General features: G+C 41.4%; 2 protein-coding genes across 2 annotated transcripts in view; one reads left to right on the top strand and one right to left on the bottom strand.

The window, feature by feature from the left end:
- Positions 1 to 23,684, top strand: part of LOC122530712 (DNA ligase 3) — a 45,623-nt gene that overhangs the window by 1,769 nt on the left and 20,170 nt on the right. The window contains exons 2-3 of the mRNA XM_043657915.1: positions 14,253 to 14,605; positions 16,975 to 17,301. Coding sequence (XP_043513850.1) covers positions 14,287 to 14,605; positions 16,975 to 17,301 — 646 coding nt within the window. The 5' untranslated portion in view covers positions 14,253 to 14,286. The remainder of the gene's footprint in view (positions 1 to 14,252; positions 14,606 to 16,974; positions 17,302 to 23,684) is intronic.
- LOC122530741 lies at positions 1,017 to 19,068 on the bottom strand. Its single transcript, XM_043658004.1, has 4 exons — positions 18,598 to 19,068; positions 3,163 to 3,338; positions 2,865 to 3,069; positions 1,017 to 2,127 (listed from the first exon to the last, which is right to left on the bottom strand). The coding sequence occupies exons 2-4, from the start codon at positions 3,316 to 3,318 to the stop codon at positions 2,066 to 2,068; spliced, it is 423 nt and encodes a 140-aa protein (XP_043513939.1). The 5' UTR covers positions 3,319 to 3,338; positions 18,598 to 19,068; the 3' UTR covers positions 1,017 to 2,065.

The following is a 23,684-nucleotide window of genomic DNA, read 5'->3' as shown; positions in this document are numbered from 1 at the left end:
ATTGGAGCCTCGGCCCTTGCACCCTTCTCACTTAAAGCTAACGAATAAATACTTATTCGCCATTTCGATTTTTTATATCGATGGCTCGTCGAGGACACTCCACTCTCTAAGAACTTACTCTTTTTTTTTTTCCCTTCCCTCTTTTTGTTCTCTCGCGTTCGTCTGTCCATTAATTTTACGTCCGAGCATTTTCTAAAAATTGCAGTTTTGATTGTGACAATCAGCCACTGAGCTTACTGTGTTCTCGTACATCATCGAACGGGACAAAACGATTGTGCGGGCCGCGAATGCAGTGTCCTCGAGCAAATGGAACTGATACTGCTGAATACTACGAGCGAAACGCGTGCATTCGTCGTGTCTTGTCGTCGCCGCTGCAACCCCGATGCGTTTCCGGTGATGTGAGCGTGCAAGGTCGTTTAACCTCTTAGCTGTGAGCGACGAGTATACTCGTCGTGCGAGAAAAACAATTGTAATTTGTTACTCGAATTACATTTTTCGTGGGAAATGAAACGTATTCGGGAATTTTAGACATTTTAGAATATTTTGAGGTTAGATACGACTGGTTTTGTGTAACGACGTGCGTGAGAAATAATTATAATTTGTTACTCGAATTACATTTTTCGTGGAAAATGAAACGTACTCGGGAATTTTAGACATTTTAGAATATTTCGAGGTTAGACACGACTGGTTTTGTGTAACGACGGGTATGCTCGTCGTGCGTGAAAAATAATTATAATTTGTTACTCGAATTACATTTTTCGTGGAAAATGAAACGTACTCGGGAATTTTAGACATTTTAGAATATTTCGAGGTTAGACACGACTGGTTTTGTGTAACGACGGGTATGCTCGTCGTGCGTGAAAAATAATTATAATTTGTTACTCGAATTACATTTTTCGTGGAAAATGAAACGTACTCGGGAATTTTAGACATTTTAGAATATTTTGAGGTTAGACACGACTGGTTTTGTGTAACGACGGGTATGCTCGTCGTGCGTGAAAAATAATTGCAATTTGTTACTCGAATTAAGTCTTTGGTGGAAAATGAAACATATTCATAAATATAAGAATATTTTAAGACTTTCTTTAAGTTCTTTTTGCATCGTTTCTAAATATTTTTATGCTGTTAATATTAATTATTATCAATTAATATTAATCAGTTGATCAATATCAGTTAAGTTAAACAATAAAATCGTCGATTTTTCAATTTTAAAGCAGCTGCACACACTCTGTTTGATGAGTATAATCGTCATCGTGTCGTTCCAACGGCACAATGTAGATACGCACTTTTTAAAAACGGTTAAGCACAGCTAAGAGGTTAAGCCAGTGGTTCCCAACCATTTTTTGGCCATGCCTCACCTAAATATTTCTAAAGTCCTGATGTCCTATTCCTGTGATACATAATTCTTATTAATAACAAAGTGAATCTTTTCATACGGAGGAAGCCCAAAAAAGACCATTAACCTCAAGCTTCCAAAGAACGTGACGTTCATCAAAGAAAAAAAAAAAAAAAAAATAAAATAAAATAGCAAATAAAGTTTCAAAACGTATAAAAGAGAATACTGAAAACGCACAAATATAGGATAATTTTAACGGAAGCTTCTTCCGCAACGCTTCGATCATTCAAATTGTTGTAAGATAAACCAAAGTGCCTGACAAACTCATAGTATAACTTGAGCTCGTCTTAAGGTGAAATTCGCTGTTAATAACTCGTTCTCGAATTGTCGTCCCACGTTGGGAGCCACGGTGTTCAAGCGGTGTTCGAAAGTGGAAGCGCGGATTATTTATATATAATTACGGTGAGCATCGAGTCAAAGTCGAAGAGGTCAGAGAGTGGGTCAGGGTCACGATCATTTGGCGAAAGCCTGTCGAATTGAAAATCTCAGTGAGAGAGCGTTTCGGTAGCGCTCGATCGCCGGGTCCCAGTTTCCGAATGCAGCAGCTTCTGTTCACGTTTCTTCTCGTCTGCACGCGGGAGGGGGAGGTTTTCGTGGCAGAGGGTGCACCGCGCGAGAGGCTCGACCATTCTCGACCTGGCCGTCGTCCGCGAACGATTCGCTCGCCGTTTACTTGTGCAATTGTCGCTTGCGTCCCATGTTACAGATCTTGAAGTGGCACAAGGTCATATCTAAACAGCGGCAAGAGAGAGAGAGAGAGAGAGAGAAAAAAAAAAGAAGACAAATGATGGTCAGTTGGTATAGGTCAAACCGTCGTTTTGAGAAGCATCGCTCGATTCGACTTGATTCGATTATTCTGAAAGGGATTCGAAGTTCGTCTGGCGCCGAATATTAATCGGGAGCGGGTCGGTCCGTCCGTGGATCGATCGATCGATCGATCGCGCCGCGATTTGTTTTTCAACGAGGCAGCGAGTCGTCGCTGGCGTGACGTCACCGGCGTGAATCAAAAGATCAATTGGCACAATGGATTGGGCTCGCCTCTCGATTCCCATCGACGCTCGTCGTTTCTTGCTAGTTCCACGAAAATTCCCCGGGCCCTGCCTGCCCGTTGAATACGACGAAGCGACGCGACGCGCGATTTCAATTGTCGAAGACGAGTCGTTCAATCACGGATGGCAATGGATGGATAAAAGGCGATTGTTAACTCGATCATCTTCGAGCGGAACTTGCGTGGAAGAAAGGGGAGAGAGGATTTCGCTTCATTTCTCGGCGCGTAGAAATCGAGAGGCGATGCACGTACCAGTTAATATACTTTCAAAGTTCGTGAGATGGGCTTTCCAGCTTTTCCGGGAGATCCCGCTCGTACGTCCAACTCGAATCTGCTATCGAATTGATTCGAAACGGATGTACCAAACGACGGTCATTCGGGCATATATAGATGATTACAAAAAAATGAAACGATACTCACAGCTTATCGCGGTACGTTTCCCAGAGCGTGGCGCTAGTCTGTTTGGTGGATTCGGTGGCGCTGGTAACTCCTCGTCCGAGTAATTGTCCTTCGCTTTCGCTCTTAGCACCGATTCGATCATCCTCTGTACGTCGTCCAGCGTCTTTTCCCGCTCGGTTATGTCCTCCTTCTCCTCGATCACTTGCTTCAGCTTATTAAGCAGTATCTGTGACGTGTATACGTGTGTACGTTTAATTTACAAATACGATAACGACGATACGCATTTATCGTGAAACACGAGATAAGCTGGCTAACTTACGAGATTCTCGGCGTTGTTGATAAAGCTTTTGCTGTAGAGAAGCTCCGAGGGGATCGGTTCCGGCTCCCCAACGACGAAACCGCCGCTGGAGAGGCAGGACAACAACAGTGCCAACAGACAGAGGCCCGTCCGTCTCGTGCTGGACCTTCCCGTCATTCCCTTAATCCTCTTTATCGCTGAAAAGAAAAGAATCACAACCGCGAGATTAACCTCTTGCGCTGCAATGACGTGCCACACACGTCGAGAGATTTGTGTTCCCAAAATTGCAATATATTCTAAGTTTTACGTATATTTAAGTACAACCCAGGCAAAACAAGTAATAAATTTATTACTTCTTAATAATTTCTGTCTACAGTGATATCATACTGACGAATTCAAAAAGAAAGCGACGAATTACTGTATACGGTTTGGTCACTCGTTATGGTCCGTAGTCAGTTGCCAGTACAAGTGGTTAACCTCTTGCGCTGCAATGACGTGCCACGCACGTCGAGAGATTTGCGTCTCCAAAATTGCAATATATTCTCAGTTTTAAGTATACTTAAGTATAATCCAGGCAAAACAAGTAATTAATTTATTACTTCTCAGTAATTTCTATCTACAGTGTTATCATACTGACGACTTCAAAAAGAAAGCGACGATTTATTGTACACGGTTTGGTCACTCGTTATGGTCCGCAATCAGTTGCCAGTACAAGTGGTGCCACGCACGTTGAGAATTCTTTGCTCCAAAATTGCAATATATTCTCAGTTTCAAGTATATTTAACCATAATCTAGGCAAAACAAACAATACATTTATTACTTCTTAATAATTTCTATCTACAGTGATATCATACCGACGAGTTCAAAAACAAACGTGTTATTGTGTACGGTTTAGTCGCTCATTATGGTCCGCAGTCAGTTGCCAGTACCAGTGGTTAACCTCTTGCGCTGTAATGACGTGTCACGCACGTCGAGAGATTTGTGTTCCCAAAATTGCGATATATTCTCAATTTTAAGTAGATTTACGTATAACCCAGGCAAAACAAGTAATAAATTTATTACTTCTCAATAATTTCTATCTACAGTGTTATCATACTGACGAATTCAAAAAGAAAGCGACGATTTATTTTATACGGCTTGGTCACTCGTTATGGTCCGCAGTCAGTTGCCAGTACCAGTGGTTAACCTCTTGCGCTGTAATGACGTGTCACGCACGTCGAGAGATTTGTGTTCCCAAAATTGCGATATATTCTCAATTTTAAGTAGATTTACGTATAACCCAGGCAAAACAAGTAATAAATTTATTACTTCTTAATAATTTCTATCTACAGCGATATCATACCAACGTGCTCAAAAAGAAAGCGAATTGCTGTATACAGTTTGGTCACTCGTTATGGTCCGCCGTCAGTTACTAGTACAAGTAATTAACCTCTTATGTCGAGAGATTTGTGTCCCAAAAATTGCAATATATTCTCAGTTTTAAGTATATTTAGGTATAACCCAGGCAAAACATGTAATAAATTCATTACTTCTCAGTAATTTCTATCTACAGTGTTATCATACTGACGAATTCAAAAAGAAAGCGACGATTTATTGTATACGGTTTGGTCACTCGTTATGGTCCGCAATCAGTTGCCAGGGTAAGTGGTTAACGAGAGGTAGAACTTCTGCATTACTACAGGCCCAGAAAACTCGGTGTCTAGTAAGATCGACGTGAGAAATCGAATCGAAAGGTCGCTTCTCGCTACGTACTCGAACGAATAGATTGAACGATAGAGTGGAACGAAATTCATTCGTATTGGAGGAAGATGGAGCGTATTTCGGAAGTTTCGGGAAACAACGTGACGCGCTATCGCGGCTGTTCAGTCAGAAAGAACTCCCGTCTCTATTTACTCTTCATCTATCATCATTGATTCGAGTCAGGTGTGCGCGCCGATGATCGGAAACAGCGGCGATATAACGGTGGATCAGAATTCGCCGCGAAACTCCGTGATTGACGGTTTCGTGGAAGACTAAACTCCTGATCAGGGAGCAAACGGGGAGGGGATGGACGAAGAGGAAGAAAAACGAGGAGAGAGGATTTTCTAGTCGATTCGTCTCCTTTATTTCTCGATTTCCTCTCGACCCTTCGTTTCTTTTTCTCGTAATCGTTTCGGGTAAACATTTTTCGAAATCGAGTAGATCGTGGGCTCCGGTGTAGTCGTATTTCTGAAAGGGATGCAACCTCGTCGTTGCACTCGTAACCACTCGTTACGTTCCGGAGAAATGATTCTGTATTAACTATATTAGGGATTAGGTCTGTGTGTGTAAATGAAATACTTTTTGGCCAACTCAATGTTTCTCTGATCGGTCACCTAGCAAGCAATTTTTTTACTATAGAAAAGTTGCAACACAAGGAACAACACGCGCGTTCCCCCAAGGAAAGAAACGAATTGCGTTCGCTACAACCGCATGTCGTCGTCGTCGTCGTCGTTTCACCACGAGTTCCAGAAACGTTCTTAATTATCTCAAAGCATAACCTTGATGTCATTCGCGGAATTCTGACGTGTATTATTAGTCTGATTTATTAAGCCTTTACTTCCTCGGTATGCACTCGGGAACCAAACAAATCTATTATTACAGAAAGTGCCACGAAACCAGAGAGATAGAGAGACCTGGCTGAGAGAGCTAAATCCGACAACTGGTTGTCGATCGATCGATCCTTGCCGGGATAAAACCGAGTTTCCCTATTTACCACCGCGAAACGTTACTGTTTCTCTTTCGTTTGTCATCCATGAGCAACGACGAATTATCTGTCTCTATGGTTTCTTGCGCTACGTTGGCGTGGAGTGGAAGGAAAAAAAAAAAAGAAAAGAGGAGGGAGGAGAGAGAAAAAAAGAAGCAACGAGCGAAATTGCTCGATGATTGGTCTATGAACGGGACTTGGCTCGTTGTTTGCGATCTCGCGTAATCTTATCCACAGCCTCCTCCCTCCCTCTTCCGTACCCCGTTCCTCTCGAACTTGACGCTCTTATCGCGCCAAGGGATAATCCTCGATGACCCGAGAAAACTCGCGTGAATTCATTCAAACGCGCTGAGTAATTTATCTTGCCCGACCCGAATCAGTCGTTTGGCGACTGATAACATCAGGCGGGAGGCGCGAGCAATTACACTTTACATAATTCGGCTCGCCCACGAGACCGAGACTCGACAGAACGAGATCCTGACGACCCCAGTTTTCGCAAATACAGTGGGCGATCGGTTAACAAACGTGATTCGATTCAAAGGCGACGTTCGCTATCCGATCGAACCATACCATTTGTCGTTATTTTAATCCTCCTTTGCGACAAACTCTCCTTTTCAAACATGTACCAGCAATTTATTTACGAAGCATCAAGCTTCAAATAAAATGATATAGCGTTGCAAGTAATCATTCAATGGTATTTAATGATATTTAATTTTTATATGCAAGCTTTTGTGTGGTATTTGCAAGTTTTTGTGTGGTATATGCAAGTTTTTGTGTGGTATATGCAAGTTTTTGTGTGGTATTTAAATGTGGTATTTAATACGAAAAAATTTAGGTTAAAAATGATATAGCATTGCAAGTGGTATTTTAACCTTGCGCTGGCAACTGATTGCGGACCGTAACGAGTGACCGAAACCGTATACGATAATTCGTCTTCGTTTTTGAATTCATTCGTATATCAGTGGATAGAAATTACTAAGAAGTAATAAATTTATTATTTGCTTTGCCTGGGTTACACTTAAATATAGTTAAAATCGAGAAAATGTTGCAATTTTGGGACAAAAATATCTCGACGTGCGTTAGAGGTTAACCACTCGCGCTGGCAACTGATTGCGGACCGTAACGAGTGACCGAAACCGTATACGATAATTCGTCTTGTTTTTTGAATTCATTCGTATATCACTGGATAGAAATTACTAAGAAGTAATAAATTTATTATTTGCTTTGCCTGGGTTACACTTAAATATAGTTAAAACTGAGAAAATGTTGCAATTTTGGAGCAAAAAATTCTCGACGTGCGTGGCACGTTACTCCAGCGCAAGAGGTTAACCACTAATTGCGGACCATAACGAGTGGCTAAACCGTATACAATAAATCGTCGTTTTCTTTCTGAACTCGTCGATATCACTGTAAATAGATAGAAATTATTAAGAAGTAATAAATTTATCACTTGTTTTGCCTCGGTTATATTTAAAATATACTTAAAATTGAGAAAATATTGCAATTTTGGGACAAAAAATTCTCGACGTAAGAGGTTAACCACTTGCGCTGGCAACTGTTTGCGGACCGTAACGAGTGACTGAACCGTATACAATAATTCGTCGCTTTCTTTTTGAACTCGGTATGATGTCACTGGATAGAAATTATTGAGAAGTAATAAATTTATTATTCGTTTTGCCTATCTTGTTTGACTTAAATATACTTAAAACTGGGAAAATGTTGCAATTTTTGGACAAAAAATTCTCGACGTGCGTAATTTCAGCGCAAGAGGTTAACACATATTTGAGGTTAGGTTTAGGTTTACGAAATTTTGTTGATTATATCTTTCCAGCATCGTTTGATATCGTTTTAAATTTAAAGCAATCGTCAACGTGCATTGCGGGTTTGCTAGAACAAGTATAACATACAGAAGTTGAACGTACATAGTTTCAATTTTTCTCGAAAAATAATATCTTCCGCCATTTTTTGAACGTTCGTAAGAAGCAATAAGAAGTCTAGTTTATGCGAATTATGTGAATTATCGAGTGTAAATTGGCTCGGGATTGCTTTCAGAAATTTCTTCTTTCTGAAATTCTGTTATTTTTCTTATGTCGTTGCTATAGCTTTCTCTATAGCGTCTGTTTAGACATTATACCATGCAAATACCCATAAGCAATGTCGTTTTCTTCAAATTCAATAAACATTGTCATCTATTGTGAAAATACAATTTAACTTACTATAACATAGCCTATATTGTAGTTAAACATATTGATGTTTACTGTGCTTATTGTTAAATTATATTATAGATTAAAACTGTGTTAACTCTGGAATGAAATAAAATTTTTTGTACACTATCAAAAAACGACATTACTTGTCAGTACCATATATATGTATACGTTCATTATAATTATCAGCGAATTATAAAAAGAGAAAGTCCGAGCTAGAGTTAAGTCCCTCAGAAGGGACTCGAAAGTCGAGTGCAAAGGGTGAAATATTGGAAAATTAGAAAATCAAGAAACAAGAAAACGGATTCGTATCTTTCGCGTGTAGTCTTCGAATAATATTACGATTATGTAAAATACAGTTTTACAAATCTTACACACAGAGCGCGTTCGTTAGCCGAAACATAAAAATCTTTCGCGAAAGTGTTCGAAAGTCGGACTTTTGCTGCAATTCTTTTCACTCTTTTCACTGCTTCCCTCCCGAAAAGAAATACCAGCGAAAAGATCGCTCAATTAACTTAGCCAATCGCCAGGCCACACCTATGTCTAAACTCTGTCCACAGACTTTATTAAAAATTGGTGTTTCGTAAGAGCTGAGAAAACGATCCGACGGGTTGCAAACAACTCTCCAGTTCAAGATTGACTAAAACCGAGAAAGAAGAAAAAGTGGGAGATCTCTTCCCGGTCATGCAGCGATTAATATCAAAGCTTGATCATCCACGCTCCAACTGGACGAGATCTTTCGTTTCTTTTCTTTCCGCTCGCTCGCTCCGTTTTCTGAAAGGAACAAATCCACTGCGTGGTTTGCGCGCATCGGTGAAGCCTCGTATTCATTCACTCGGGCAAACAATGAGCCACGATCAGCTTTTTATTCGCGAAAAAGTTGCCAAGTAACCGGGGGCGATCAACGTTTTTCAGCTGCAAGTGCGATCGAGCGTGCCATCGATCTTGCTCGAGATATTGTATCCGTTCGCAGAATTTACGTGCTCGACGTCGCGTTGAAAAAGCGCGGTAAACAAAACGATTAACAATCGATTCGAGTTGCTTCATCAATCGGCTCGCTTAAACGTCGTAACGAAAACTAAGGAACGACGGAGTATGAAAAACTATACCCGATGAATCATCACGGGCACGTGTGATCACGACGATCGCGAGAGAGCACCGTACTTATTCACTTGTTGATCCTACCTTGTTCAACCTCGAAACGAGCTGCTCTCGGGGGCAACGACGACTCCGAAGATGGGTCGAACGAACACTCGACGTCGACGTCACTTTCGGCGGGGGGCTTGAATTTTCTTCTTCTTCTTCTTCTTCTTCTTCTTCTTGGTTTTTATTCGCTAAACTAGGCGAACTCGGCGGTAGTTGACGTGTTTTTGGCACGTACGACGATGCGTGCTGGGAGAGTGAGCAGAGAGGGCTGTTGCACCCTCTATTATACCCTGAGCAGGGATCCTCCGCCACCCGCCACCTAGCCAGCACCTCCTACCACCTGTAGGTTCGCGCCAGCACGAGGATATATATCCTACGTATCTACGGACGCCTACGTACCCGCTGCCACCCCCCCTTTTTATCCTCTGCTCCTACCTTTCGTCCGGCGAAAGTTCAGCAAAACGAAGGGGTATCCTCGAAACTTTTTTTTCTCTCCTGTCCTTTCTTTCTTTTTCTTTTTTCTGTTTTTCCTTTTTCGCTCGCGCTACCTAATTGCCGCAGCTGCGCCGCCGCCGCCGCCGCTGATTCTTCAGCCCGCTTCGCTTACGCAACGAATTTCCATCGATCCGCCTGCGTTACATTACGGAGATTGCCAGAAAATTTCTCGCCTGTTTCTTCAGCTGCTTCCGTTTGCGCGAGAAATGAAATACGGGCGAGCTACACCGTACAGAGTCCGAGATTGGTCGAACGACGTCGATTATCCTTCCTTTCGTAAACTCGAGCCGATTCGCGTCTTCGAATCCTGTCGAAACTTTTCTTCGCCTCTTTGCCAATTGATCGTCGTGATCTCGCGATTTTTCGCCTGCGTCGTCGTCGAGTTTCGAGTGATTTCTTCTTCTTTTTTTCTCTTTTTAGCGTTTCTTCCTTTTCTCGTTCGTTGTTCTGACGTTTTGACGTTCTAACGTCCGGACGTTATTTCCGATCGTCGAAGCGAGCCAACGAGGGGGCGGCCAACGATTAAAAACTGATGAAAATGTGCGTTCGTTTACATCCGAATCGCGATGGAAATGTCGCGCGTGCCTTGATTTATTCGCGTTTTCCGATTCGTTTCCATTAGCCCGTCCCTCTCTCTTGCCCGCCTAAAGTATCGTCGATCTGTTTCGAAAAAACATTCGGATCTACCGCTCGCTTCTACCGTTTGCCTTTGTCATTCTTTTCTCCTACTTCTCAGCGAATACCAATCCGCCAAACGCGACGATCTAGAATATTCCTAAAACGATTCATAATAATCTAGGATATTTTTAAAACGATTCATAATAATCTAGAATATCCCTAAAGGCTCCTGGAAGTTGCAAACTGCTCGTTTATTTCATTTGACAGGACGAAAGAAAGAAAGAGAGTGTTTGCTCTCGTACAAACGAGTGTCAACTCGTTGGTTTTTCAAAGAATGCTATATCTAGACGATTAGCTTCCAGATGATATACACTGCTCACAAAAATTAGGGGACATTTCATAATGAATGTGAAGTGCTAAGAGGAATTTTTTTTTTTTTTTTCATTAAACAAGAACAACTTTCTTGCGCTGGCAACTGGTTCGCGGACCATAACGAGTGACCAAACCGTACACAATAATTCGTCGCTTTCTTTTTGAACTCGTCAGTACATCACGTCGGATAGAAATGATTAAGAAGTGATAAATTTATTACTTATTTTGTCTCTCGGTTGTATTTAAATATACTAAAAAATTCTCGACGTCATTTCAACACAAGAGATTAACCCCTTGCGGACCTTAACGAGTGACCGAACCGCATACAACAATTTGTCGCTTTCTTCTTCGTTTGAACTCGACGGTATAATATCACTATAGATAGAAATTATTAAGATAAATGTATTACTTATTTTGCCTTTCGATTGTATTTAAATATACTAAAAAATTCTCGACGTCATTTCAACACAAGAGATTAACCCCTTGCGGACCTTAACGAGTGACCGAACCGCATACAACAATTTGTCGCTTTCTTCTTCGTTTGAACTCGACGGTATAATATCACTGTAGATAGAAATTATTAAGATAAATGTATTACTTATTTTGCCTTTCGGTTGTATTTAAATATACTAAAAAATTCTCGACGTTATTTCAACACAAGAGGTTAACCCCTTGCGGACCTTAACGAGTGACCGAACCGTATACAACAATTTGTCGGTTTCTTCTTCGTTTGAACTCGTCGATATGATATCACTATACATAGAAATTATTAAGAAGTGATAAATTTATTATTTATTTTGTCTTTCGGTTGTATTTAAATTTACTAAAAAATTCTCGACGTTATTTCAACACAAGAGGTTAACCCCTTGCGGACCTTAACGAGTGACCGAACCGTATACAACAATTTGTCGGTTTCTTCTTCGTTTGAACTCGTCGATATGATATCACTATACATAGAAATTATTAAGAAGTGATAAATTTATTATTTATTTTGTCTTTCGGTTGTATTTAAATTTACTAAAAAATTCTCGACGTTATTTCAACACAAGAGGTTAACCCCTTGCGGACCTTAACGAGTGACCGAACCGTATACAACAATTTGTCGCTTTCTTCTTCGTTTGAACTCGTCGGTATGATATCACTATAGATAGAAATGATTAAGAAGTGATAAATTTATTACTTATTTTGTCTCTCGGTTATATTTAAATATACTAGAAAATTCTCGACGTGCGTGTCACGTCGTTCCAGCGCAAGAGGTTAATAAAAGAAAAATCAAACGCTTTTTTTCTTTTATTGCTTCACATTCAATTTTGAAATATATCCCCTAATTTTTGTCAGCAGTATATTTGTTGTCTCGCGATCCACGCGTCGTGTTCTCTCCGCAAAAAGAGGAAGCGAGTTGCCGCGCGGGAGCAGGGGGAATTAGAGACGGACGATCGCCCCCTCCTCACTATTAATCGGTGTTTCGATAACGATGCTACATCGATGCCGACCAATCGCCGCTCCAAACTCGCAACAACAGCCCCCGTCGCCTTAGCTTATCGCTCTCGTTCAATTAACAGCCTCTCCGCGATTCTCCCTTTTTTTTTCTTTTCGTTTCTTTTTTTTTTTTTTTTTTTTTTTTTTTCTTTTTTGTCTCGTTCGATTGCACGCCCGGCAAGATGGCCGGGACTAAAGAGTCGTAATTCTATTTTCGCGTCTTCCTTTCCCCTCTGCGGATTCGTTTGCCTTTGGTCATTTCGATCCAAGATCAGAGGGCACCACAAATGATTCTAGATCTCCATTTCCCTTCAACGTGAAAGACTCGAGACCTTGCGCGTTTTCTGTCGCGTGTTTTTTGGGAACGAAGTGTCGAAGGAGGTTCGGAAGATTGACGCAATCAGGCGGAGGTGATTTGTGGGACGATAAACTCACGATCGCGATAATTGCCGAGATGCGCAGTTCCGAGAATTATCTCCGATGCGTAGTCCTCGTTTGCACGAGTGGAATCATACGGGATTAATCTTCTATAATCTTTTGGATTATCATTAATAAACGTTGGAATTAGCATCGGCGTCACGTTACCCTTAAAATTCGAATCGATCGGCTGAACTTGCATTCGAATGATCTAACGGTGCTGACTTCGAATCATTCGATACTATAAGTCTGTCGATAATCATCGTCCATCATACATAATTACGTTAATCTCTCTTCTCTTTGATCACAATCTAACAAACACGCGTGCCGCTGAAGAGAAATCGAAGGGACGTGCTTAGAATGAATGGCAAATCGAGTTTCGAATATCGGACAATTTACTAGCCAATCAGATGGTACGGCAAGAGTGATATTTTTGTGCCAACTACTTTCCACACCGCTGAATTTGTCAAAACCAACAAGAAGAATTTCCAAACTCGAGAAATAATACGCAGACCAGCGTGCGTAGTCGACTGCAATTATTCGATGGGAGTAGTTGATAAAAGTGACATCGAATCTACGAGGAAAACCATCAAGTGGTACAAAAAGTTTTTCTTTCCTACGTTGGACGTATCAGTTTTGGAATTTATATCGTTTGTGTAAATTCGAAACAAAGAGAGACATTTCGATCGTCGACTTTCGCCTGAACGTTGATGAGACGAAAATTTTGCAAAAGTATCGCGGTGACAATTTTGTTAACCCTTTTGCGCTGGCAACTGGTTCACGGACCATAACGAGTGACCAAACCGTGCACAATAATTCGTGCACGCTTTCTTTTTGACCGTCGTCGGTACGACATCACTGGATAGAAATTACTAAGTAATAAATTTATCATTTGTCGTTGCCTAGGTTATACTTAAATATACTTAAAACTGAGAAAATATTGCGATTTTGGGATTAAAAAATTCACGACCTGCGCGGCACGTCATTCCAGCGCAAGAGGTTAAAATTATTACCAAGTCTTTGGATAAAAATCGCCTCGTGCCGACTGCTAAGCATTTCCCTTCTATTTGTATCAATAGTTATGATCGAAAGAGCGCAGCAAAAAACTGCGTTGTTCGTTCTAAAAAAAGTGACAAACGACGAGAAAGTCGCTGTCATAAAATTTACTACGTAAGTTTATGTATTTACCCTCGTTTTGAAACATTTCGTACAAAAATCATTGATGAAGCATTGTTACTATAAAACGCGTTAAAGTACGATTACGCTCCCTACTCGGTATAGTTGTCCTGTACAATGGAGAACCTGTCGAAAGGTATGGTGCGTAGCGTCGCTCCGATTCTTGATACCAACTACTCGTTGCGTGAGCGTTTACCTGTACTCCCTACGCTGGACTGATCTCTCCCGTTCCTCCTTTCATTTTCCTTTTTTTCTTTTCCGGAGAGATGCTTCGCTCGTTGCAAGACAGCAATTCGACGCTCGTTTCCGCCTCGTTTAAGCTGCTAAGCTGGATCAAGGGATCGGAGCGTGACGCGAGGGGCAGACAACTGCGACTCTCGCCGCTGTTTGCTTTCAATTTCGACCGGTGTTACCTTTCGTTGACGTAACGTTTGGAAGAGCAGAAGGAGGCTAAACGCTCGTTTCTCGGTCGGTTTTAGATTGCTTTCGTGGACGATTTTCCGGTGACGGGGGATGTCGGACGAGGAGAGGAGCGAGGAGGAGAAGCCGTTCGCGGTGGAACGGGCGAAGACCGGACGCGCCAAGTGCAAGAAGTGCAAGTGCCCGATAGAAAGGGACGCCATAAGGATGGCCAAGCTGGTCGCGAATCCCTTCTCCGACGGCAAGATGAAGGCGTGGCACCATCTGAGCTGCCTGTTCGAAGTGTTCGCCAAGCAGAGGGCCTCCACCAAGAGGATAGACGACCCCGAGGAAGACGTGAGCGGCTGGTCGGAACTCTGCGACGAGGACAAGGCCACGATCCTTCGTAGAATCGAGGAGTTTGAAAATTCGTGTAAGATGTTTGACTGTTGAATGCAAGGTTGAACGTTGAAAACTCGTGTGTAAGATGTTTGAATGTCGAATGTAAGGCTGAACGTTGAAAATTTGTGCAAGATATTTGAACGTTGAGAGTAAGATTGAATGTTTGAAAATTCGTGTAAGGTATTTGAACGTTGAATGCAAGGTTGAATGTTGAAAATTCGCGTAAGATATTTGAACGTTGAAAATTCGCCCGATTTCTCCGAGTGACCAGCACCAGATCGAGTGATCTCGACGCCCGACGACGACGCATTTACCACGCGTTGACCGCCGCCGACGGCCGCCGATTCCGTCGTTCGATCCCCGAGCAGAGTCGAATTTGGTTTCGATAGGTTTTTTTCGCTCGGCAATAAAGAACGCTGAGTAGATAAAGAAATTCGCGCAATATCCATCGCGCGAAAAGACCCCGCATTCCCCCGTTCGGTGAATCGCTTATCGCGACGCGGCGGCGACGCGAGCGCGATCTTAATTGCCGTTCAATTAAATCCGGCGTGTACAAATTGTATCCGATAAATCATCGTCCGGGTACTATCGCCTATTAGAACGATCGGCCGGTCGATGATTTACGTTGCATTAAACTGGTTTCTCGTTTAGCGGCGATTATTCATTTAGCAGCCAGGCGAAAGACGATCGAGTCGATCTCACTGCCGATCTCTTTCTTCGTGTTGAGAGGACTTCGAGATTCTAGTGCGATCGAGTCTGATCTTCAACTCTGAGATTCGTGGAAAGGGGCAAACTTGATACAGTAGTGCCCACTTAACATCTTGCCACGCACGTCGAGAATTTTTTTTTATCCCAAAATTGCAATATTTTCTCAGTTTTACGTATATTTAGGTATAACTCGGGCAGAATAAATAATAAATTTATTCATCTTCTCAATAATTTTTATCTTATGATGTACCGACGAGTTCAAAAAGAAAGCGACGAATTATTGTGTACGGTTTGGTCATTCGTTATGGTCCGCAGTCAGCTGCCAGTACAAGTGGTTAACCTCTTGCGCTGGAACGACGTGCCACGCACGGCGAGAATTCTTTGCACCAAAATTGCAATATATTCTCAAATATATTCTCAGTTTTAAGTATATTTCAGTATAACCCAGGCAAAACAAGTAATAAACTTATTATTTCTTAATAATTTCTATCTACAGTGATATCTTATCGACGAGTTCAAAAAGAAATGTGTTATTGTGTACGGTTTGGTCGCTCGTTATGGTCCGCAGTCAGTTGCCAGTACAAGTGGTTATCCTCTTGCGCTGGAATGACGTGCCACGCAAGTCGAGAATTTTTTGCTCCAAAATTGCAATATTTTCTCAGTTTTAAGTATATTTAAGTATAACTCGGGCAAAACAAATAATAAATTTATTACTTTTTAATAATTTCTATCCAGTGAAATACCGACGAGTTCGAAAAGAAAGCGACGTGTTATTGTGTACGGTTTGGTCGCTCGTTATGGTCCGCAGTCAGTTGCCAGTACAAGTGGTTAACCTCTTACGTCGAGAATTTTTTGTCCCAAAATAGCAATATTTTCTCAGTTTTAAGTATATTTAAATATAACTCGGGTAAAACAAATAATAAATTTATTGCTTTTCAATCATTTCTATCGAGTGATGTACCGATGAATTCAAAAAAGAAGACGAATTACTGTACACGGTTTGGTCACTCGTTATGGTCCGCGAACCAGTTACTAGTGCAAGGGGTTAACCTCTTTTGCGCTAGTAACTGGTTCGCGGATCATAACGCGTGACCAAACCGTGTACAGTAATTCGTCTTCTTTTTTGAATTCATCGGTATATCACTGGATAGAAATTATTGAGGAGTAATAAATTTATTATTTGTTTTGCCTTGGTTATAATTCAGTATACTTGAAACTGGGAAAGTATTGCAATTTTGGGCCAAATATTCTCGACGTGCGTGATTCCGGCGCAAGAGGTTAAGCGCCCGTCGCTATTCTCACCAGTTCTTAGAATTGGGACTGCAAGCAGTTCCCAGTTAAGTGTCCACTGTTCGGGACCATGGCTCTTAAGTGGGGAGGTGTATTCTGCGAATTGGCACCGTAGAAAAGAGAGGGGATAAGCGCCAGCTGTTGCATCGACACCAGACACGTGCAGCGGATTCCAGTATTGTTTACTACGTTATTTAATTTGTTGAAGAGACTGAAAATTTCAACATTTGATTTAAACTAAATGCATTTAAACTATTTTAAATTTGACACGTACGTACATTTAACCTGAGTGAAGCAATAGTTATCAAATGATTGTAGTTTAGCTAAGTGGGCACTACTGTACCAAATAAAGTAACCAAAATAACCTAACCCAAGTAACGACGTTCGCTTTTTTTCATCTAGCTCCGTTCAAGACTCCAAAAACCAAGCCTGCGGCAAATCGATCACCACCCGGCTCGAGGAAACGGAAAGCAACCGATGTCGCGGCTACCACGGACAACCCCTCGCCGGAGAAAAAATCGAAAAACGCGAAGAGAAGCTCGACGTCCTCCGACGACGCCTCCAGCTCGGGAAAAGAGACCTCGGAGAAGGGGCGAAAACGGAAGAAGACGACCAGAGACGATGCGTTCGAAGAGTTTCAGCGGGTCTGCCGGGACATTGCCAAGGTCGACGCCTACACCGACAAGACGGCCGTTTTGAGGAAGATGTTGGTCAACGGCTCCGAAGGCGGTGAGTTTTTGGACTCGTTTGCATTGCTGGATTTTTCCCAAAAACAGTGGTAGGATGTAGATGGAATATTAACGTAACTTTTTAACACTCGACCGTCTGTTCTGAGGGAACATGATATGTCATCTAGCCAACAGTACGGATTTCCTCTTTTCATAACTTGCTGGCAATTATATTAATGAAACGTTGTACGAAGAGAGAAGAATTTCAGAAGAAGAAATTTCTGAAGGCGTCCCCGAGTCAATTGACACTCCTTGGTATAATTCACATGAATTAGACTTCTTATTGCTTCTTGTGGAAGTTTAAACGATGGCGGATGATGTTACCAAGGAACCATAGGTCGCAGCCTGATGGTTCTCTTGAAAAATGGCAAGAAAGTTTCTTCTTCGTCATTTGACACTGCGGATACGTGCGTTCTAACAGCGACTTTACGGTTCTGGACGCGTTGATGTAATGTTTGCGTTTCAAATAATGTTAACAATTAGTCTTATTACTTGATTATTTAGACTCACACTGATGATAAAACCACAACTATGATAAATCAGAATACAGGCGAAATCTGATTAAGAACCATAAAGTCGCTGTTAGAACGCAGGCAATATTAAATGATTACGAAACTTTTTTGCCACTTTTCGAAAGTTTTACTGTTTAAGTTTTACTCTCGCGATGAGTCGAATATAAGTTGCAAGAAAGGGAGAAAAAGTTGTTTGACCTTGAAATTCAAGGAAGTATTTCCATCGAATCGAAGGTACAGTCATGGACAAACTTCTCTTTCCACCCTTCTTTCTCTCCACTAATTTCCACCAGTTTGTGTTTTTTCTTCTCTCTCACTCTCTCTCTCTCTCTCTCTCTCTCTCTCTCTGGTCGAACAGATACGAATTATCGAGGCCATTAATCAATCGACGGTGCAGATTCGTCCGGTAGTGGAAGATTTTTCCAGGGTTATCTGACTGGTTGGCTGGCGATCGTCAGAATCGTATCAGGGAGACGTCTCTCGACCGCGAGCGAGGAAACTCGGGTGGAAACGTCGCGGGTCGCCCCCCGTTTCGATCTGCGGTTGCGAATCGGTCGATCGGCCACATGACGCAACGCGCGAGCGACTTAACTTTTGACACAACGAGGCACGGTGGATCGAATTGCGCCTCCGAGTTGATTCCTCGGCTGCGTCACCAGCAAAACACTCGAGTAGCCGAGTGACTTCACCAGTTTATGGCAGTAAACTAGTTGCCGTTTCTCGTCTTATACTTGTATACCATTATTATTTCACCTGTACCAAACAACAATTGGCTGCGTACTCACCGCGATCGAAAGTTCCGCCGTTGACGATGCTGTTCCTCTTCTTCTAGATATTTCAACTGGTCGTCGGGCGTGATGATGACGGGGATGAAAATTGCTCAGGGGGTTTGCTCAGGTCTCCGTAGCGTCCAATTGCAAGAGATTATATACCGGTTATATACAAATATATTATTATTATTCACCGGCGCGACGGTGATCAGGCTCCCACTCGCCACTCGATCGTCAGGATTTTCCTTCCTGGCGGGAAGATGACGGATCGGTTTCTCGTACTTCGAGGTCCCCTGTGTTTGATCACTAGGTCGAGATCGGCAAAGAGATCGACGTCAACGAGTGGTGGTTGATGAGGAATCTCGGTGGAGATCAACTTTCTCTCTCTCTCTCTCTCTCTCTCTCTCTCTCTCTCTTTCTCTGTCTCTCTTTCAAGAAGCGTGCAGACCGTTAACCGCGTTAACCGTTTCGCGACTATTGGTCTGGTTGGCTCCGCTCTGCTGTCTTATAAGCTCAGCTGTCCCCACCTAATCAAGTTCGATTTGTAAACGCGATGTCGAGCCCCTTCTCGAGTAGCCAGCTTGGCTCCAGACGCTCACCCATTCTTCTCCCTCTTTCTCCACGCGTCTCCTTCCTCCCCCTCGTGCAGATAATCACTCTCTCTCTCTCTCTCTCTCCCTTCTCCCCTATCGCGTATTCACCTCCTCCTCCTCCTCCCTTCGACTCGTCTTTTCCCTCTTTCCTCGCGTTTTCCCTCAGCTTTTCCACAGATTTCGCTCTCTCGAACCGTCTGCTTTTCGGCACGGATGTGTTGGATCACGAATCGAGCAAACGTTGAGCGACGATGATTTCTTCGCGACCTTTCTACGAATGAAAAAAAAAACAACTATCCTCCTCCCCCCTGCCCTCGTTCGTTGGTTAAAACTACTGTCGAAAACGATGGTCGTTGGTCGTTGCTGAAAATTAAATGGAAGAGCGGCAGCAATTGGCTCGCGAGCAATTAACTCGTTCGTCGATAAGCCGGCGTCGCCTTTGATTTCGGGGGGTCAACGAAACGCGAAAACCTGACCTGCAAAAATCGTTTTCGACATCGGGACGAGTACTCGCGTACCAACGTTCCGTTTTTCGCCGTGTTTTTTTTTTTTTTTTTTCCTTTTTTTTCTTCTTTTTCTTTTCTCGACGAAAATATGCGGCTGAAACGGTGTTTACGCGGGCCACGATCGTCGCGTTATCTGCTCGATGCTTGATAAATCGAGCCGAAACCGGCGACTTGTTATTGTTTCAGGGGGGAATCGCGTGAATTTTTGTCTCGCGAGCACGAGCTCGTAATCGTAATGATGTAATCGTTTTCTCGCGCTCATGACTGGGCCAAGGGAAGGAACAAAATCAACTTTCTCGTTTCGAATGTTTCAAATTGTTTTTTTTTTTTTTTTTTGGTAATGCGTGCCGATTTCTAAACGTCACCTGGAAAGTGGAAAAACTAATGAATAAAATGATGATAATTTTAGTTGGAGCACAGACAAGCGAAGTTAGACGTTTCCGAAACATCGATTCTCGTCGAATGATTTGGTTCTTCCTCTTTGAAAAACTTTTGACTTTTTGACTTTTTGAACTACGTCAGGATTTTATATTACATTAAGTCATTTATATTTTTTAAATTGTTTTTTTTTTAAGGTACAAAAGCATTATCATCTACAATTTTAATAGGTTTATATTTTCCTATTATTCAAATATTTTTTGTATAAATGATAGAATTTATGAATCAATTTTTTTTTTTTTTCATCAACTGGATTTCATGGAATTCGTGTATTAATCGGGACATTAATATTAATTATTTCATTAATTCGAGTATATTATTTTCATATTTTCTTTAATTCATCATATTTTGAATTATCAATCTGATATTGACATTTTGTAGATAGCAAGTCAGATAAACTGTTGTAGATAAAGTTTTGTTAAGATTGTAAAGTCAGAAAAACTGTGTTTAATTTTTCACCCAGGAACTTTCTTCTATAAACGATGATCTTTCCTAATGAAAAAATCATACTTCCCATTGATCAATTATCGTGTACGACGTATTAATTTTAAAAATATCATAAACATTTTTCACAAACAATTTGACAAAAACAACATCTTTCAATTTAACTCGTTCTTCTTTTTTCAATTCTCTTGCATGGGTCATTAGCTACAATCTTACCGTCCATTATAAAAGGTTAGACTGTCTCAGAAGGTGTACTAGTTTCGATTTAAACGTCGCCACAAGTAAGTAATGTCGCTTTTTTTCCAAATTTCGTTCAATTTGAAAATAAAAAGGTTGCACAGTATCAGAAAACGACGTTATTTTCTACACTGGACGGTAACACGTACCGCTGTCTCTTCTTTTTCCCTCAATTCTGACCGTCTTCAATCTCTCCGCCAATCGTTGCGCAATCACAGAGAGAGAGATTTGGCGAACTCGGCGTCGCGATTGACCTCGACCACCCTCGCCGCACCCTCCTCCACCCACACACACTCTGCCTTCTTACTACTCGTTTCATTCGTCTCGAGTCCGAGAGCATCTCCCATCATTCATATTTTCCGCGAGAAATCGGCTGTCGATAAGATTAAGAACGCCATTGTGGGCTTCTTAATCTCCTACCTTACGGTTACAGTTTCTCGCCAAGTTGGCCAACCTGGGCAACTCGAGATCGAGGTCTAATTCGGTAAGCCATTCGGAATGCTGTGGAATCCGGGCCGGCGCCGGATAAACAACGCGGTTGGACAAACGTCCAACGCGGATGATTAAAGAATACCGGCATTGTACGCCTCGGCACACGGTGTACAACACGGCAGAGAAAATTAGGCGATCTGCGCCGTCCAGGATCGGAGCGCGATCGCTCTATTTTCGACGATGATGGGAAAGGCCGGTGGCGTTTTAATCCGCCACCGCGATGACGATGACGGTGGATGGGGAGGTGGCAGAGCAGGGGAGCAGGTTGGTTTTCGGTTTAGTTGCGTTTCCCTTCTTCACGCTTCGTTTCGTCCACGTGCCGGCTATAATCGTTGACCCGTTGTTCGCGCGCGCACACCGCGTTTTCTCGGAAAAGGGAAAACGCCCGGATTTTGCTGAAAATTACTATTAAGGATGCCCACGAGTAACGTCGTCTTTTTTTTTTTTTGACATTGTGGAAAATTTTATTTCATTCAAGAGTTAATACAGTTTCAAATTTTGATTTAATTTAACAATAATTTAATTTAACAATAGGCACGCTAAATTTCAATATATTTAAGTAGAATATAGGTTATGTTATAATTAGGTATACCCATGAATAATGTCGTTTCTTTAATACCGTAGAAAATTTTATTTCATTCAAGAGTCAATACTAATTTTCAATTCAAGAGTCAATATTTAATTTTTAATTTAATTTGACAATAGGCGCGCTAAATTTCAATATATTTAACTAGAATATAGGTTATGTTATAATTATGTATACCCATGAATAATGTCGTTTTTTTAATACTGTAGAAAATTTTATTTCATTCAAGAGTCAATACTAATTTTCAATTCAAGAGTCAATATTTAATTTTTAATTTAATTTGACAATAGGCGCGCTAAATTTTAATATATTTAACTAGAATATAGGTTATGTTATAATTAGGTGTAACCATGAGTAATGTCGTTTTTTTTGATACTGTAAAAAATTTTATTTCATTCAAGAGTCAATACAGTTTCAATGTATAATTTAATCTAACAGTAAACTACTAACTAAATTTTAATATATTTAACTAGAATATAGGTTATGTCATAATAAATTATTGTCACTGGATGGTATTGTTTCAAATTTGAGAAAAACGACATTACCTATGGATACTCCTAATTTGTATGAGCAAGTACACGTGTTCTCCATTCAAATTCCTATTCGAACAATAACTATTAAGGGTGTTCACAAGTAATTTTTTTTTTTTTTTTTTTTTTTTGGCACTGTAGAAAATTTTATTTCATTCAAGAGTCAATACAGTTTCAATATATAATTTAACAGTAAGCTACCAACTAAATGTTAATATGTTTAACTAGTGTATAGGTTATGTTACAGTAGGTTAATAATATATTTAACTAGAGTATAGGTTATGTTATGATAAGTTAAATTATTGTCACTAAATATTTATTAAATTGAAGAAAACGACATTACTTATGAGTACTGGCAACACATCCCATTCTTACGAATACTCGATCATCACCCGGTGCGGGTGATTTTGATCGACGTTGTTTGGACCATCACTCAACACGCACGCAGTTGAGCGATTTTCGATCTCGGTGGAGGGGTAGTTACTTTCGTTGGTCGCGTTCCCTTCTTCACACCATGTGCCAGCTTTTATCGTTTATCCGTACACGAAGAATACATAAACAAATTCCCTGGATTGTAAAAAATTGGAATCCTTTCGCAGAATTTCACGTGTTAGTGAATTCTCAGCTCGTTCGAAGAGTGCGACGAGTCGAATCCAAGCTTTCTCTAGATTCTACTGATTGGCTAAAGAAAAACAAAAACCAAAAAAAAAGAAAAAAAATGAAAAGAAAGAGAAAGCTTGAAAAGTGCAAAAATACTTGTTGTTGTTTCTTTCGAGTTCAACAACCGGAACGGCGGATAGCCGAGAGAAAAATTCGGAAGCGTTTCGCGAAGAGAAAAGAAGAGAAGCCGTGGGGGAAGAAAAATGAAAGAAAAAACACAGAGGAGAGAGTATTTACTTTATTTGCCAAAGGGGGGGGGGGGCGAATAAAAGCGTCTATCTGCAATAACTTTCTCGCCCTCCTTCTCCCGTAAATCGTGGAGAATCTCATTGAAGCGAAACCGCGTTATCGCCCGTCCGCGGAAACTACACTTTGTACGAGCGCGTTCGTGGTGTATCGTCGGTGACCTCTTCGTATCGTTCCCGCGGTTTTCTTCGTTCGCCGATCGATCATTAATTACCGCGCTCCTCCTCTAATCAGCCAGAGGCGATGAAGTCACCTCCGCTTTTGCCAGTGAGCGAGAGCATTGATTCGCCTCCGTTCGTTGACTAACAACCATGGACCTTGCTACTATCTCGACGATATCTCAGAGAAGAAGAAAGAAAGGAAGTAAAAA

Source organism: Frieseomelitta varia, unplaced genomic scaffold (genome assembly GCF_011392965.1).
Source record: "Frieseomelitta varia isolate USP_RPSP 00005682 unplaced genomic scaffold, Fvar_1.2 scaffold_353, whole genome shotgun sequence".
NCBI lineage: Eukaryota > Metazoa > Arthropoda > Insecta > Hymenoptera > Apidae > Frieseomelitta > Frieseomelitta varia.
The sequence above is the reverse complement of the archived record's forward strand: the minus strand, read 5'-3'. Positions and strand labels throughout refer to the sequence as shown.